This window comes from Arvicanthis niloticus, chromosome 22, assembly GCF_011762505.2.
Source record: "Arvicanthis niloticus isolate mArvNil1 chromosome 22, mArvNil1.pat.X, whole genome shotgun sequence".
NCBI lineage: Eukaryota > Metazoa > Chordata > Mammalia > Rodentia > Muridae > Arvicanthis > Arvicanthis niloticus.
In genome coordinates this window covers 38,099,178-38,113,002 of record NC_133429.1, presented here as the reverse complement: position 1 = coordinate 38,113,002, position 13,825 = coordinate 38,099,178, and the positions used below count along the sequence as shown (strand labels likewise).

At 41.9% G+C, this 13,825-nt stretch overlaps 1 protein-coding gene across 2 annotated transcripts in view; it reads right to left on the bottom strand.

Moving 5' to 3' along the window:
• Positions 1 to 13,825, bottom strand: part of Ptprb (protein tyrosine phosphatase receptor type B) — a 108,769-nt gene that overhangs the window by 59,990 nt on the left and 34,954 nt on the right. For both annotated transcript variants that reach the window (XM_076920258.1, XM_076920259.1), the window contains 5 exons: positions 9,959 to 10,237; positions 8,718 to 8,975; positions 6,530 to 6,793; positions 4,371 to 4,640; positions 1,372 to 1,632 (listed from right to left, as the gene is read on the bottom strand). In XM_076920258.1, the coding sequence (XP_076776373.1) occupies positions 1,372 to 1,632; positions 4,371 to 4,640; positions 6,530 to 6,793; positions 8,718 to 8,975; positions 9,959 to 10,237 (1,332 nt within the window). The remainder of the gene's footprint in view (positions 1 to 1,371; positions 1,633 to 4,370; positions 4,641 to 6,529; positions 6,794 to 8,717; positions 8,976 to 9,958; positions 10,238 to 13,825) is intronic.

Genomic DNA, 13,825 nt, shown 5'->3' with positions numbered 1-13,825 from the left:
ACTGGAGAGTTAATGGCTGAAAATGTGCAGGATTGAGAAAAGGCACTAATCTGAAAGAACAGACATCCCAAGAAATCTCAGATAAATGAGCAAAAGGATTTCTGCACCTAGATTGTCCCTGTGAAACAGAGGAACTGGAGGAGGGGTTCTTAGAGCAGCCGAATTAAACAACAGGCTTCTCACAGGAAAGCAAGAATTACCCTGGAAGCCTGCTTTGTAGCAGAGACAGTAAGTGCCAGAGAAGCTAGGAAAATATTCCCAGCGTCCTGATAGAAAATATCGTTCAGCAAAAGACAAAAACATAGGAAACCGCTTTGCAAAACCGAGAGCTACAAAAAGACACACCCAGAAATAAAAGCAAAAGTGGAGAGAGTTTGTCCCTAGGACCTTTTCAATAAAGAATTTAAAGAACGTCCTTCCAGATGAAGGAAAACCCTCTGACGTGAAGCTTCCGAAACACAGGGACGAAGGACAAACAGGTGGTAAGTTGGAAGAAAAGCCAAAGAGTGCACGACTTCACAAAACCATATTTTGGGGAGGTAGAATTTACAGGGAGAAATATAAAAAGCTGGAGAGGCAGCTCAGCGGTTCAGAACATTGGCTGCTTTAGCAGAGGACCCATGTTTATTTCCTAGCACCCACACGGTGGCTCTGGCTCACAACTCTCCATAACTCCAGTCCTGGGGACAGGACATTCTCTTCTGGCCACCATGGGTACCAGGCACACTCATAACAGTACACATACGTACACACAGACAATCACTCATACATATTTTAAAAAGCTGAAGAAGGAGAGACAATCCGGGATACCCAGAGCTTATACACTGCTAATGCCCGCCTCCATGAGGACTCTGCTTCTCACAACACTGAGAAATAAGCAGCAGTTCTAAGAGCAGGGCTCTGGCACAGCGTCCTTCTACCTGGTGGCACTGGCACTCACAAGCCCCCTGTCCCCTGCCCCGCTGACTCTGATGTTAAATTATCAATTCTCCTTTCAAAAGCCAACAACATTCCCCCCTCTCCTGATGATGTCAATATTCTCCCTTCCTTTAGAAATTATAATCAACATAAAATATCCTGCTTTGTTAATAATTAAAAATAATACTTTCTACCACTCTCCCCGTTCTCAATAGTGTCCCATCTCTTTGTTCTCTTTTGAAGATAGAACATCATGTCAAGGTCATTCACTAATATATTTCGATGAGTAAAATACACCTAAGCAAGAGAAGAACCTTGGTAAAGTAGGAAATACAATAAGAAGGTTCATAATGTCCTGCCGAGTACAAAACAGGCTTGTCAGGCACTTAACGGATATTTGCAAATTTCTGTGGATAGCCCATTGTCAAATGTAAAATTCGTGAATGCAGTTACCCGTTCTTCCTTTGATTGAAGATGACTGTTTTAAATCTCCACTCATACTAGTGATGGTAGCCTTGTAATTTCGTCCAGGCATCAGGTCTGTAAAAGTGAATTCTTTGGCATCTTTGGAGAGTGACTTATGGATTACCAAGAGCTCTCTGTCCATCAGCGAAATGATGTATTTCTCCCATTCGCCTAGAGGGGCCCGCCACGTGATGCCCAGTGAAGTTTCGTTAGCATGTTTGACTCGAAGCTGGAGGACAGCCAGAGGTACTGAGGAAAAATCAATCGAGACTTGAAGTCATTGGTTTAGTCACAACCATTAGTCGTTTTTAGAGAGCTACTCTTTTCTACCAGTTCTAGGCTCTACAGGAGTTGGGAGGGGTCTTAACTGTTCAGCAGGTCGCTAGCCGGGAGATCCTGTCTTCTTGTTGATCATTGTTTTGAAAATAATTTTTAAAATCCCATGACCCACAAAACTAAAAAGAGTAGACTATGCTGCGTATTTGAGTGGAGTAAGAAATATTTAATGCTCTCAAACTTTAGAAAGACCAAGTGCTTCTCCTTTTATTTCTGAGGGGACCATGCTGTGCCACAAAGAGGAGAAAACTGGAGAGCAAATAATTACAGTCTTAGAAAGGACAGCTCTTATCTTAAAGGAATCTCGATTTTTTCTCCTCTTCTTTAAAAGACGTTATCATTATAATTCCTCAAAGACATTGCTTACAGCAAAATATTGATCCCCACAAAACAATGGGAAACCACATTATAAAAGAGTCGGCTGTATAAAATTATAATTTGATTTAAGATTTTCTGTAGTTTCGTGGTAATGGATCACTGAATCTTTCATCAATGTAAAAAAAAAAAACTCAATGATGATATGTATCAAGATCTACCTCAAGGTACTTTATGCATCACCTGCCAGTGTGGTAATAAAATGACCCTTAGGTGACCTGTGAAAATGGGTTGTTACTCTAATGAAGCAGAAAAATCTAGAAAAAAAATACACAAATCAAGGAGTTCTAACTTTTTGCATTTACTCAAAGGACATTTGCAAAACCTCCCAGGCCATCAAATGCCTGTGTTCCTGAAAAATGTCACCAAGAATCTGAAAGATGTCATTTTTAAAGAAGCAGGGTCAGCCCTTGTAGCTTGCACATGTATGTGGGGCCGGGCACTGGGCTGGTGGCCCCCAAACAGTGTTGAATTGCTTTGCTCAAGCTTTAAAATGCAGGCTGAGAGACAGGTAAGGGTTTTGCGGTAGACTCCCGGGCGAGCAAAGCAGTTACAATGCCCTGCTACATGTGCAGGGCTGAGATCCAGCTCTCTGACCCCTCTAGCAGTGTGGATGTGAACCTCATCGGGAAGGAACAATTGTTTCTAAGCTAGGAGATGAAGTTGCACAGAAGAAACCAAAGGAAAAAAATTATAAACTGAAAGAAAATTCAGCATGAAATAAATAAAAATCAAAGTTGGAGCCTGGGGGTTCTTTTCAGAATTGTGCCAATAGGGTGTGTCTTAGTTAGGATTTTACTGCTGTGAACAGACACCATGACCAAGGCAACTCCTATAAGGACAACATTTAATTGGGGCTGGTTTACAGGTTCAGAGGTTCAGTTCATTATCATCAAGGTAGAAACGTAACAGTATCCAGGCAGGCATGGTGCAGGAGGAACTGAGAGTTCTACATCTTCATCTGAAGGCTGCTAGAAGATTAGTTCCAGGCAGCTAGGATGAGGGTCTTAAAGCCCACTCCCACAGTGACACACCTACTCCAACAAGGCCACACCCCCAAATAGTGCCACTCCCTGGGCTAGGCATACTCAAACCACAACACTGTGGACCTGACTGTTCATTCAGCTTATATTTCCAGGTTGTTTGAGGTGACTGGTAAAATACTGGGAGACACGAAAGATATATGTACTGTGAGTCCTGATAGTGCCTTGGCTTAAGCTGGCTAGGACTTGGACCATCATTCCCTTGACGTTAGTATTGGAGGATGAAAAGAACACTGAGAGATACAGGTGGTGCATTAAGGAGCTACCACAGACATCCTCTTTGGCATTCTCTCAAGAACGTTGACCCAGTGCAGTCACTTCTTCATCAGGCAGGACTACAGGAGATCAATTTCACTTTAAGAACGGTCTATCCTGCATCATCATGGGAATACTTGAAAGTTGAGAAAACGGGTTCCGGTGTTTGTGATTTGCTGAAGAAATTGCAATATAATGGGGACAGCAGAATGATCTGGATCCGTGGATCCTAACCCGCCTTTTCCTGCCATTCAAACAGGACGTCAATCACCCTACCCCGTACCCAGATTTTCAAGTTAGTCAATATTAGGTCAAGGCAATGGTAACTTGGTTACCCACACTCTTTGAATGATTGGTTTTTATTCTCAGATTGTATCTTTTCTGTGGTTGTGGCATCTAACATGTCTTTCCTTGGGGCTAAAGAAATAGCTCAGTGGTTATGGACGAGTGCTTGCTGCTCTGGTATAGGACCTGGGTTCAATTCCCAGCACTGAGGTTGAGCATCTCACAAGTGCCTGTAAAGTCAGCTCTATGGGATCCTCTGCCCTCTGCTGGATTTTGGCATATATCACTGTCCCCTTCCCCACCCCACCCCGCAACCATCACTGCAGCCACGGCCTCCCTTAACACACAGTTTAAATTCAGGGGTTTCTTTGTGTAGCCCTGCTGGTCACTCTGTAGACCAGGCTGCCCTCGAACTCAGACATCTGCCTGCCTGCCTCCTTCTTTGCCTGGGATTAAAAAGCCGTGAGCCGACATGACCTAGCATAAAAATAAATCTTTGAAATGTCTTTTCTTTCATGAAATGATAGTCACCAGTGGAAAGGAGGCTTGGTGTTCAAAACTGACAGAATTAAATGTTTGAAACCCTGTTAGCCCTGTAATAATAGCTCACCTTTAGGGAGTACAGAAATAAAACATCCGTGGTTCTATGAAGCAGGGAATGAACTAAGTTCTGCCAATCACGTTTGTTTTTACCTGTTCTGCCTTGGCAGCGCTCGGAGTTCCTCAGATTTCCACTCTCAACAATGACTTCTACCTCGTACTGTCTTCCTGGTATGAGCTCCAAGCCATCCAGGGCATAGTGTGTTTCTTCCTTTCCCACTGTGGTGTTGAGAAGGACCAAGGACTCATTCAAGAGCAGGATCCGATAATGCTCCCAATCTCCAGCAGGGGGCGTCCAGTTCACTGCAAAGGACTTCATCCAAATCTCGTTGTAGGAAACCAGATTCTTCACTTTTTCTGGAACTAAACAAGGACATGAGGAGAAAGTATTGAAAGCAAAACAAAACAAAAAATTAAGAATATTTGTTTGCTTTTTATGGGAAGCAATATAGAGAACACAGTGTTTGCTGTTGAACACATTTGTATTGCCTCTGGATATCTGTGTATATCAGGTGAGTCTCTCTCTCTCTCTCTCTCTCTCTCTCTCTCTCTCTCTGTGTGTGTGTGTGTGTGTGTGTGTCTGCCTCTCTCTGTGTCTGCCTCTCTCTCTTTCTCTCTCTCTCTTTCTGTCTCTCTCTCTCTTTCTGTCTCTACTCCTACACCCTAATTTTGAAAACATTTAACATTAAAAAAAAAAAGCATGTGAAAATCATTTCAATAAGGGGACAGTTATGTTGTCTCTTGCCACACTGTTCCCAGGGTAGCGTTGTGACTGGTGTCTTCCACTGCTTGTCTGCCAGCCCTGGAGATCATACTGACATTGTATCTTCTGATGGTGACACTGACAAATGTGATGCCTTTTGAAAAAGCCACTGTCTGTTGTGGCGGCGAAGCATTCTCATTTATTTAAATTCCCACTGGAAAGAACAAACTTCATGCATATGACTTTGGGCAGGTTTTTGAGAGCAAACAGAATCTCTTCAAAAACGACCAAACAAAACCCACGTCCTTCGCTTACATCTGTGTCTCAAGTTTAGACCCACTCTTCTCCTAGACTCCCCGCTTGACACCTCTCTATAGCCACCACCCCTCCTTCCCTTTCCCTTTCAGTGTGTTTGGGAGTGTATGCTGCACAGCTGTCCTCTCCTGAGCTCTTCCCCCTCTGAGCCTCTGTTCCAACCATTCACTCACACAGACATTTCTTCTTTCTCATTCCATTTCCCAGGAAGTTCATTCTTGCTAGGTTCCCCTGCAGGGCCATTGCCCCTAAGAGTCTACTGATTTTCTGGAAGAGAATATTGCTCTTGGTCTCTTTTGACCATATCGCTCTTACTTGAGGTCTCTAAAGGCACTGAGACTGGACTCAAATTGAACCACCTCCCTTAAATTCAAGTTCCAGTATGTTCCTGGCCAGATGGCCATGAATAAGTTATTCAATTATTTCAGGTTATCTGCACAAAGTCTATGCTAACAGCACAGCTCTTAGCTTACAGTTTTCTTGCAATAAATACATGAAGTGGGCTTAAAGTGTTTGCACAGAACCCGACACATGAAATTGTCAACACCTTTGGCATTTTTAAAGGGCGCTATTCTTGGTGTGTGTGTGTTCGTGTGTTATGTCTTTGGATAAAATATAGCATCTATTAAGCAAAAGTCAGCAAATTATTGAACTACATAAATGACCCCTGAAAGGTTATTATTTTTAGTTTTAGAAATACAAATCCAAGCCACCAAGTAGGCTTGCCCACAGGGTGGACTTTGCAGAACCTTGCCTTAGAAGCAATAGTACATCATAACCATTTTAACAAGGTGCAAGGTTCATAATACAGTAATTTATTCAAGTAAAGAAAGAGATAAATGTTCATTAACATAAATGAATACAATTATTTATGGGAAACACCATGAAATGCTAAGTTGGCCTTATTATAAGAATGATCCAGAGATGTTTTCTTCATTGGCATTGGTGACAGTGGATTTGTGATACTTGGGTGATGAGGCATGAGAAAGCAGAGAACAGGGACAACCTGCAGATGGCACCCGAACCCAAGCACATTTGCTTAAATGGCACAATGTATGCAGTTAAAGCCTCTGTTTTATTCTGTGCGTCAGTTCTAGTCCAGGGGCATTCTTGGTCATAAAAACCCTACTTCTCAGGTAGGAAAAGAAGTTCCTTTCTCCATTATTTTGTCCTATTCTGAGCTCTATCTGAGAAGGACGGAGGCACCCAGAGACTATTCCGGAGGCTGACTCACCTGTTCTGCCCATTGCGGACTTCTCAGCAGAGAGTTCACCAGAGACACAGCTGATGGTAACTTGGTAAAGCCGGCCAGGGACTAAGTCCTTAAATTGAGTTTCAGTGACACGAGGTGCTAATGTTTTGGATTCCTTGACGGTCCCTTGGTGAGACAGGGTAATGCTATAGGAGTCTATATCCCCAAAAGGTTTCTGCCACTTCACGTTTAGAGAGGTCAAGCTGCCGTCACTTGTCACCTTCAGATTTGAGACTTCCATAGGAGCTAATCAGTAAAGAATGGAAAAGAGAATTTACTCCTTATCTCTTCCCTTCATACGGCCTCGTTTTGACCTAAACTTTAATGTCGACAGGACATAGTCTTTGATCAAGAGAAAAAATCACTTGAGAGACAAAATGTTACTGGAAATACAAGAAAGACTGCCATGGTAAGAGAGGTATCTTGTAGTCTGCAGCCTGGATTCTGGCAGGACTTGCAAGCTGCCCACGGGATCTTGGGCATTTCTGTCAGTCTTACTATGCCTTATTGCTTACTAGCAAATAAAGAAGATTGTCTGTATCCCTTTAGCTCTGGGATTCTTTAGCTAGAATTTACAATGAGGTCTTCCATTTACTTAATTTCTTTGTGAGTGTGTCTGCATGTTTACTTACTTAAACAACGATGTTCTAAATAGGTTGTTTAGTTGGTAGTTGTACAAATTTGTGTGTTGAAATACTTTTAAAAGGTTGTGTGTGTGTGTGTGTGTGAGTGTGTGTCACATATGTGCAAGTGTGAACACACAGATGCCAGAAGAGGACATTGGTTATAGGGAGCTGGTGTTACAGACAGGTGTGAGCTGCCCAGTGAGGGTGCTAGCAGCTAAACTCTGGAAGAGCAGTAAGCTCTCTTAGCAGCTGAGCCGCCTCTCCAACCCATTGAAAGGCTTTTTATATTAAGTGATGATAAAGTTGAAGAGCCGCGTTCCTCCTTCATCACAGGAAAAGTCCTGAGAAGAGATAAGGTTTGATGGATATTTCTCCTACCTCTTAAACATGCTGTAACTATGCCTGATGGTGTAACACAAATTAATACCGTTTCCCTAGAAGACTGAGCGTAGCACAGTGATTTTGCACAGAATGCTCAGAAGGGTAATTTGTTCTCTCTGTCTCTCTGTCTCTTTCTCTTTCTCTCTCTCTAAATCTCTTATTGTATCTTTGTGTCAGTGTCTGTCTTTGTTTCTCTGTCTCTGTCTCTCTCTCTGTCTCTCTCTCTCATCCAAGATGGCCTAGAACTTGCTATATAATCAAATCTATCCTCAAACTTGTGATCCTCCTGCCTCAGCTTCCCAAGTGCTGGGATTACAGGTGTGCACCTGGCTTTATTTTCTTGTGATATTCATAAAGAGTCCTTAAGATAGCTTGTGCTTTTTTTCCTTAGGTGCGTCTACATATTTTTGAAGTGTGTAGTAAATGGCATGTGTGTATGTAAAGGTCTCCAACGGCTCTCCTTACCTTCCTATGCTTGCAGATATTCTCCCCCACTAGAACAACTTCAAAGGCAGTACCTACTTTATAGCCTACTATAAAATTAGATAACTCACAAAGAGATATTTATCGATACATTATATGAATCAGGAGCATTTGAACCTAAGTTCCAGGAGGGCTCTGACCTTGTCTATCTTGATTGGTACTAACCTTGACATATACCCAACACTCAGGAAGAATAGCCTGCATGAATCAGTGAATGAACAATTCATTTCTAAGTAGTACCAATTTTTCTTTTCAGTTTAGGTTAGGCTGAGCAACGGGGGTCCCATGTCATGTTTTCTTGGGTGGAGGGTTTTAGAAATGCCTGTCATACAAGAACATGTCTCTACATAGCACTAAGAAAAGCACTCTAAACTCACTGTAGGTGCTCACAAAGATAGAAGATGCCCACTTAAGAGCCAGAGGCAGGAAGCCTCAGGTGTGTATTAGGTGGAAACAAGTTTCAATGACATCAGTGACTTTGCTTCAAAATGCTGCCAAGGGCTAGCTTCAACTTTAGAATAAAAGTGATTCAGTTTTCTTCATGAAGATGGATATACATTAAAGTCTTTCTATAGCTCGCATGAATTTTAATTTGTCCTACTGTACCATTATCCAAATAGCAAACCGGATTTAAACTCAATTCGAACTTTGCTCTTGTTTAGCAAAGAGGAGGAACTTACCGGTCCTCACCAGTTTCCACCTGGAGTTTTGTAGTCCCGAGGCCATGGTGACAATGGTGAGGTTGTAGAGGCGACCAGGGGTCAGCCCGTGAAAAGTGTAAGAAGTTTCACGCTTGTCCACATTTGTGTCTTGAACGATGGCCCCTTTATCCATTAGCACCAGCCTGTATTGTTCCACATTCCCAGAACCATGAGACCAGTAAATTAGGAGAGAATTAGGACTGGGGGAAATGTGAAGATCTTTCACTGGAGATGGTACTAGTAGGATAAAAACACATGGCCACAAGGTCATTCATAATCCCCTTAGAGAAGACAAGAGATAGTTCTTTCATTTACACATTTATTTATACTCTTCTCTATCCTTTAACTTGTATCATAGCAACACTCAGTAATGGTTCCTTGACAGTTCACGGAGACATTCGTTAACCATCTTTATAAGGACCACAGGCTTTATGAGCTAAAGGGATATCACACATGGCCTGTTTTATCTCTCATGTTTTATAGTGGTTAAGGCAGGTGTCTCCTATGCAGTGTAGTGCAGCATGACAAGAAATAATAAATAGAAGAGAAAAAAAAAACCCAAACTTTGGGAGATGAAGATGGAAAGAGATAGAAATAGCCAGATACAATGACAGAGGAGCCAGTGACAGGGAAGTCATGAACCTCCTGGGAGGGATATGACACACGGGGACATCAAAGGAATTATTTTCTAGAATAGCCAAGAAGCAAAAAAAAAAAAAAAAAAAAAAAACCTATCTTAAACCCAGGGGCATATAGAAGACATCATAACTTGATATTACGAGAATATACAAAAAACAAAAAATAAGTTCTGTGACACAAATTTGGGAAACAAAAAAATCTCGTTTTTCTGGATTTGTATTAGACAGACTCGTAAGGAGTATCTGTTTTAAATCAGAGAAAATTCTGCTTTCAGAGAAATCTCGTGACTTGTTCAAAATCACCTAGCAATGTAGCAACATATTCACACACCCTATGTCAGCCAGTCCAGTCTTCTCTCTATGTTAAACCCCCTCTTAACATGTTAGTAACATTATTCATTTATGATGGGTGGCATTTTCTTGTTTCTTGAAGAGCATATAATTTTGAAAGTGCCAGAGAGGGCAGGGGAGTGTTTGCCTAGCACGCACGAGTATCTGAGGTTTCATCTCCAGTACCATCAAAAAGAAGAAAAAGACAGAAAGATACCGCTGACCCTTAACCTCAGACAACACCAGCCTTACCTGTAGATCCATTGGCATACACAGGAAAGGAGCGCTTTTCTCCCGAAACGGCTGTGACGGCCATTTTGTAATTGTTACCCGCCGTGAGGTTCAGAAAAGTGTATTGGCTCCATGTGGTACTTTCTTGAACTTGGACTTCTTGTAACTTTTGATTGTTATGATCAAATAATTGCACCTCATACCAGGTGACTTTTCCAGGAGAGGGAGTCCACCGGACCTGCAGAGTGGTCGATGTGATACTCTCAGGGTTGACTTCAAACCTGGCAGGAGGCGAGGGATCTGCGAATGGCATCAAAGAGAAGATAGCATGAGTGCATTGAAAATGGCTGTTGATGCTGCTGCAGCCCCATTCAGGCTCCTTAAAAATGTAAAAAATCTCCTGGGGGGGGATATAGAGGGGGTGGGGGTGGGGAATGGGGAGAAGGGGGTGGGGATCATTGGTGTATTGCTGTACTTGCAAACCTCTGCCTCATTTTGCAAAGACACAGCTCCCTGACCTCTTAGGGACCAGAACTCCTATTTCTGAGAAGGCCTTTTGGTTAAGGTAGATCTGACCTAGAAAATTCAGTCAAGGCTATGTTTCGTTTGACTTGAAAGTTCAGGGTGTGTTGAGGCACTGACAGGCGTGCAGCAATGTACTTGGTTCAATACTGGGGCTCCAACCAGAAAATACAAACTATTAGGAGATAATAGGAGTTTGGAATTTGCACTCAGCTTCCCCCCCCCCCCCCCCCCGTTTGTACATTCTAGGTGCCATTTACATATGCAAGTTTGGATAGCTTTTAGCTGTCAGGTAATCGCAAAAGACACAGATTTGATATGGATCCTAAAATAGATTTGCTTACCAAAATCGATGCTCCCAACAGCTGAGAATACCAATATCCCTATGTTTTTAAAATCTTCCTTCTGGGGCATGCTGGAGTTGCCAGAGCTGACAGGGTTTTATACCTAACAATTAACTTCATGTCAGTTCTCCCAGTCAGGGTCAGCTGGGGGGGGTAGCTGCTCCCTCCCCCCCCCCCCCCCCCCCGACTTCTCACCATTGGACTTGAATCAGAATGAAGAGGGTATCCCGGGATTGGGGACTAGGTCAAAGGTCAACAGTATTTCACAGACAGCTATTCTTTAGGTATAGTGGGGAGTGGAATGTATGAAGTTAGGCTGTCCCTACTTTACATGCAGGGAGCAGAGCCACTGAGAAACACCGACCTGAGAGAAACTTAGCAATTTTGCACAGTTTTGGCTCCAAATGTCAGAAGGAGATATCAGGGAGAAATTTATAAATCAGGCCATTCATTGGAGTGGCACAGCTACCCAGACCTCTCAGCTTTGGCCACCTCCCGACAGACTGTGTTTTGTTCATGACACCTAGAATTATGGACCTTAAAATAAAAGTACCATTTGAAGAAGACACCCGTCTGCGATGAACAGGACTCCAACAAGTTAAGCTAACCTTATTCTATATTCAAATGGCATTTGTGGGCAGACAGTTTTTAAGAGTGTCTATGGGTGAACAAGACATCATAGGTGGAATACAGACTGTGAGATCCATACGGCTATTATTTATGTAAGCTCGTCATTCTGTAAAAATTAAGCATGCCATTAATATGTCAGTAATTATTAAACATAGAAAGAGCAGCCAACAAGTAAGCCTAGGCAATGTCTTGGAGAGAGAGAGAGAGAGAGAGAGAGAGAGAGAGAGAGAGAGAGAGAGTCCAGAGCACAGGTGAGCTTTGAACACAAGCACAGCTCACACTGCACTTCAACCTGAAGGTTCTATGCCTTAACACTCGTTGACTTTGAAGCTGTCTCGATGGTTTGGTGGTCCCATACTTGAGCAATTTTTAATGCTCCAAGTTAGCTTTCGTTATGTTCCTGTTACAGACTGACTTGTCCGCCACAGACCCAGTGATGCAGAGTTCTAGAGAGCTCATAGTTTGGAATTAGAAAGAGCTATGTTCAAATCTTGGCTCCGTGGCTACCACTTACGTGATACTCTGAGTGAGCGGCACTCCATTGAAGTTTCTATCTCCCTACTTATCTGGAGAGTAATAATGAATGAATGAATGAATGAATGAATAATGATAATAATAAATACCAAAATACCAGAGTTCCAGGTTTTGTGAGTAAACCAGATACAGAGGAGAGTTTACCCAGCATGCAATGGGTACTCGCTACAAAATCTTATTTCTGTTTCATTTATCAAAGAAATCAATGGGTTTTTTTTCTGAATCACTGATAACAAGGAGGCAAAAATAAAACAAAAAAAATTTTGCAAACTAAGCTGATAATATCTTCAGTGGCTTTTGTTCTAAATCTTGGTAAAATTTTGGATATAATTTGCTGACTCTTCCATTCAAATAAAAACTTCCCAAGATGAGTTTTATCCATAGGTTTTTTTTTTCCTGAAAACTAGAGTTTTGGGAGGTAGTGAAGAGAGTAAATGTTATTTAAAATTTTTATCCTACACAACAGATGCCATATTTAAAAAAAAAAAAAAAAACAGTAATTTCTCCTCACACAAAGTTTTTTAGTAACCTGGCAAGAATAAGGTGATCACCATCGTGAGCTTCAAATGGCCAGTAAGCCTCAAAAACAACATGGCGGGACCAAGTGAAACATTTTTTGCTGAAGCAGCATTTTAAGAACAAGCGTGAAAGGGATCATTTCACCCAGTACTAGTTCCATAGAGACAAGTCATGCCATCTATGTCTACTCCCAACCCAGAGAAAGGTTAAAGAAAACCTTATGACCAGTATAATCTAAATGTACAGAATCTGCAAAATATGAGTCGTAAAAATGAATTTTAAGGTTGCGTGCCTAGAGGTTGAACTTCAGAAATGCAGACTTTATCTAATCTCTCTGAGCCAGAAAACAAAACAGTCAATCCTTTGTACATCCGGCAGAACAAAGAAACAATGTAACTGGGAAGTGCCTGGTCTGAGAGAGCTGTCCTGGAAACAAACACTTAAAACCCCATTTAAACTGTGATAAAGCCCGGCTCTGGCAGTGCTCCACGCCGCTCTGCGTGTTCTAGAAGCTAGGGTTTGTAGAACACTATGGTATTAAAATCATTTCGATTATAAATCAGATGCTTCTATTTGGGATACAAGCTTCTTTGGCCTGGGTCAGTGTGTACCGTATGTGCCTATGTGTGTGCATGTTAGTGTGTGTGAGTAATACTGCACAGGTATATCATGGCATGTATGTAGAGGTTACATGGCAACCTTGTCATGTAATACGACGTGCTGTTGTATTCCACCTTGCTGGAAATGGGTTTTCCTTGTCACTGGGTTCACTGGACTGACTGGCCCATGAGCTACCTGGCATAATCCTCTCTCTGTTTCCTATCTTGCCCTGGGAGTACTTTGTGTGTTACCATGTCTATGTATATGTGGATTCTGGGGATTCCAACTCAAGCCTTCATATGTACATGAAAAGCAATTAATCCACTGAGCCATTTTCCAGCCCCAAATTCCATGTGTCTGTCTGTCTGTCTGTCTGTCTGTCTGTGGCACATATTTTAACATGGTTTGACACTTCAGTTATGTAACTGCCAAGCCATTTTTTTCTGTTCTCAAAAGGAAAGACAAAGCTTGGCAAAATTCCGAAGCCAAAATGAATTACGTTTTCCTTAAATTTAAAAAAAAAAAAAAAAGTCACCCGGAAAGGAGAAAGTTATATTTCTAATGCAAGTAATATTTAATTCTTATAATTTTTATCTGTGAGGTTACTAAAAAAACATCAGTGTTTATTGATCCATGGACTCCTAGGCTTCAAATATGTAACAATTGAGTTTATTTTAGAAATAAATTTAAACCAAGAAGAGTACAGCCAACAGGTATCTAGGACCTACGTCGGCTGTGT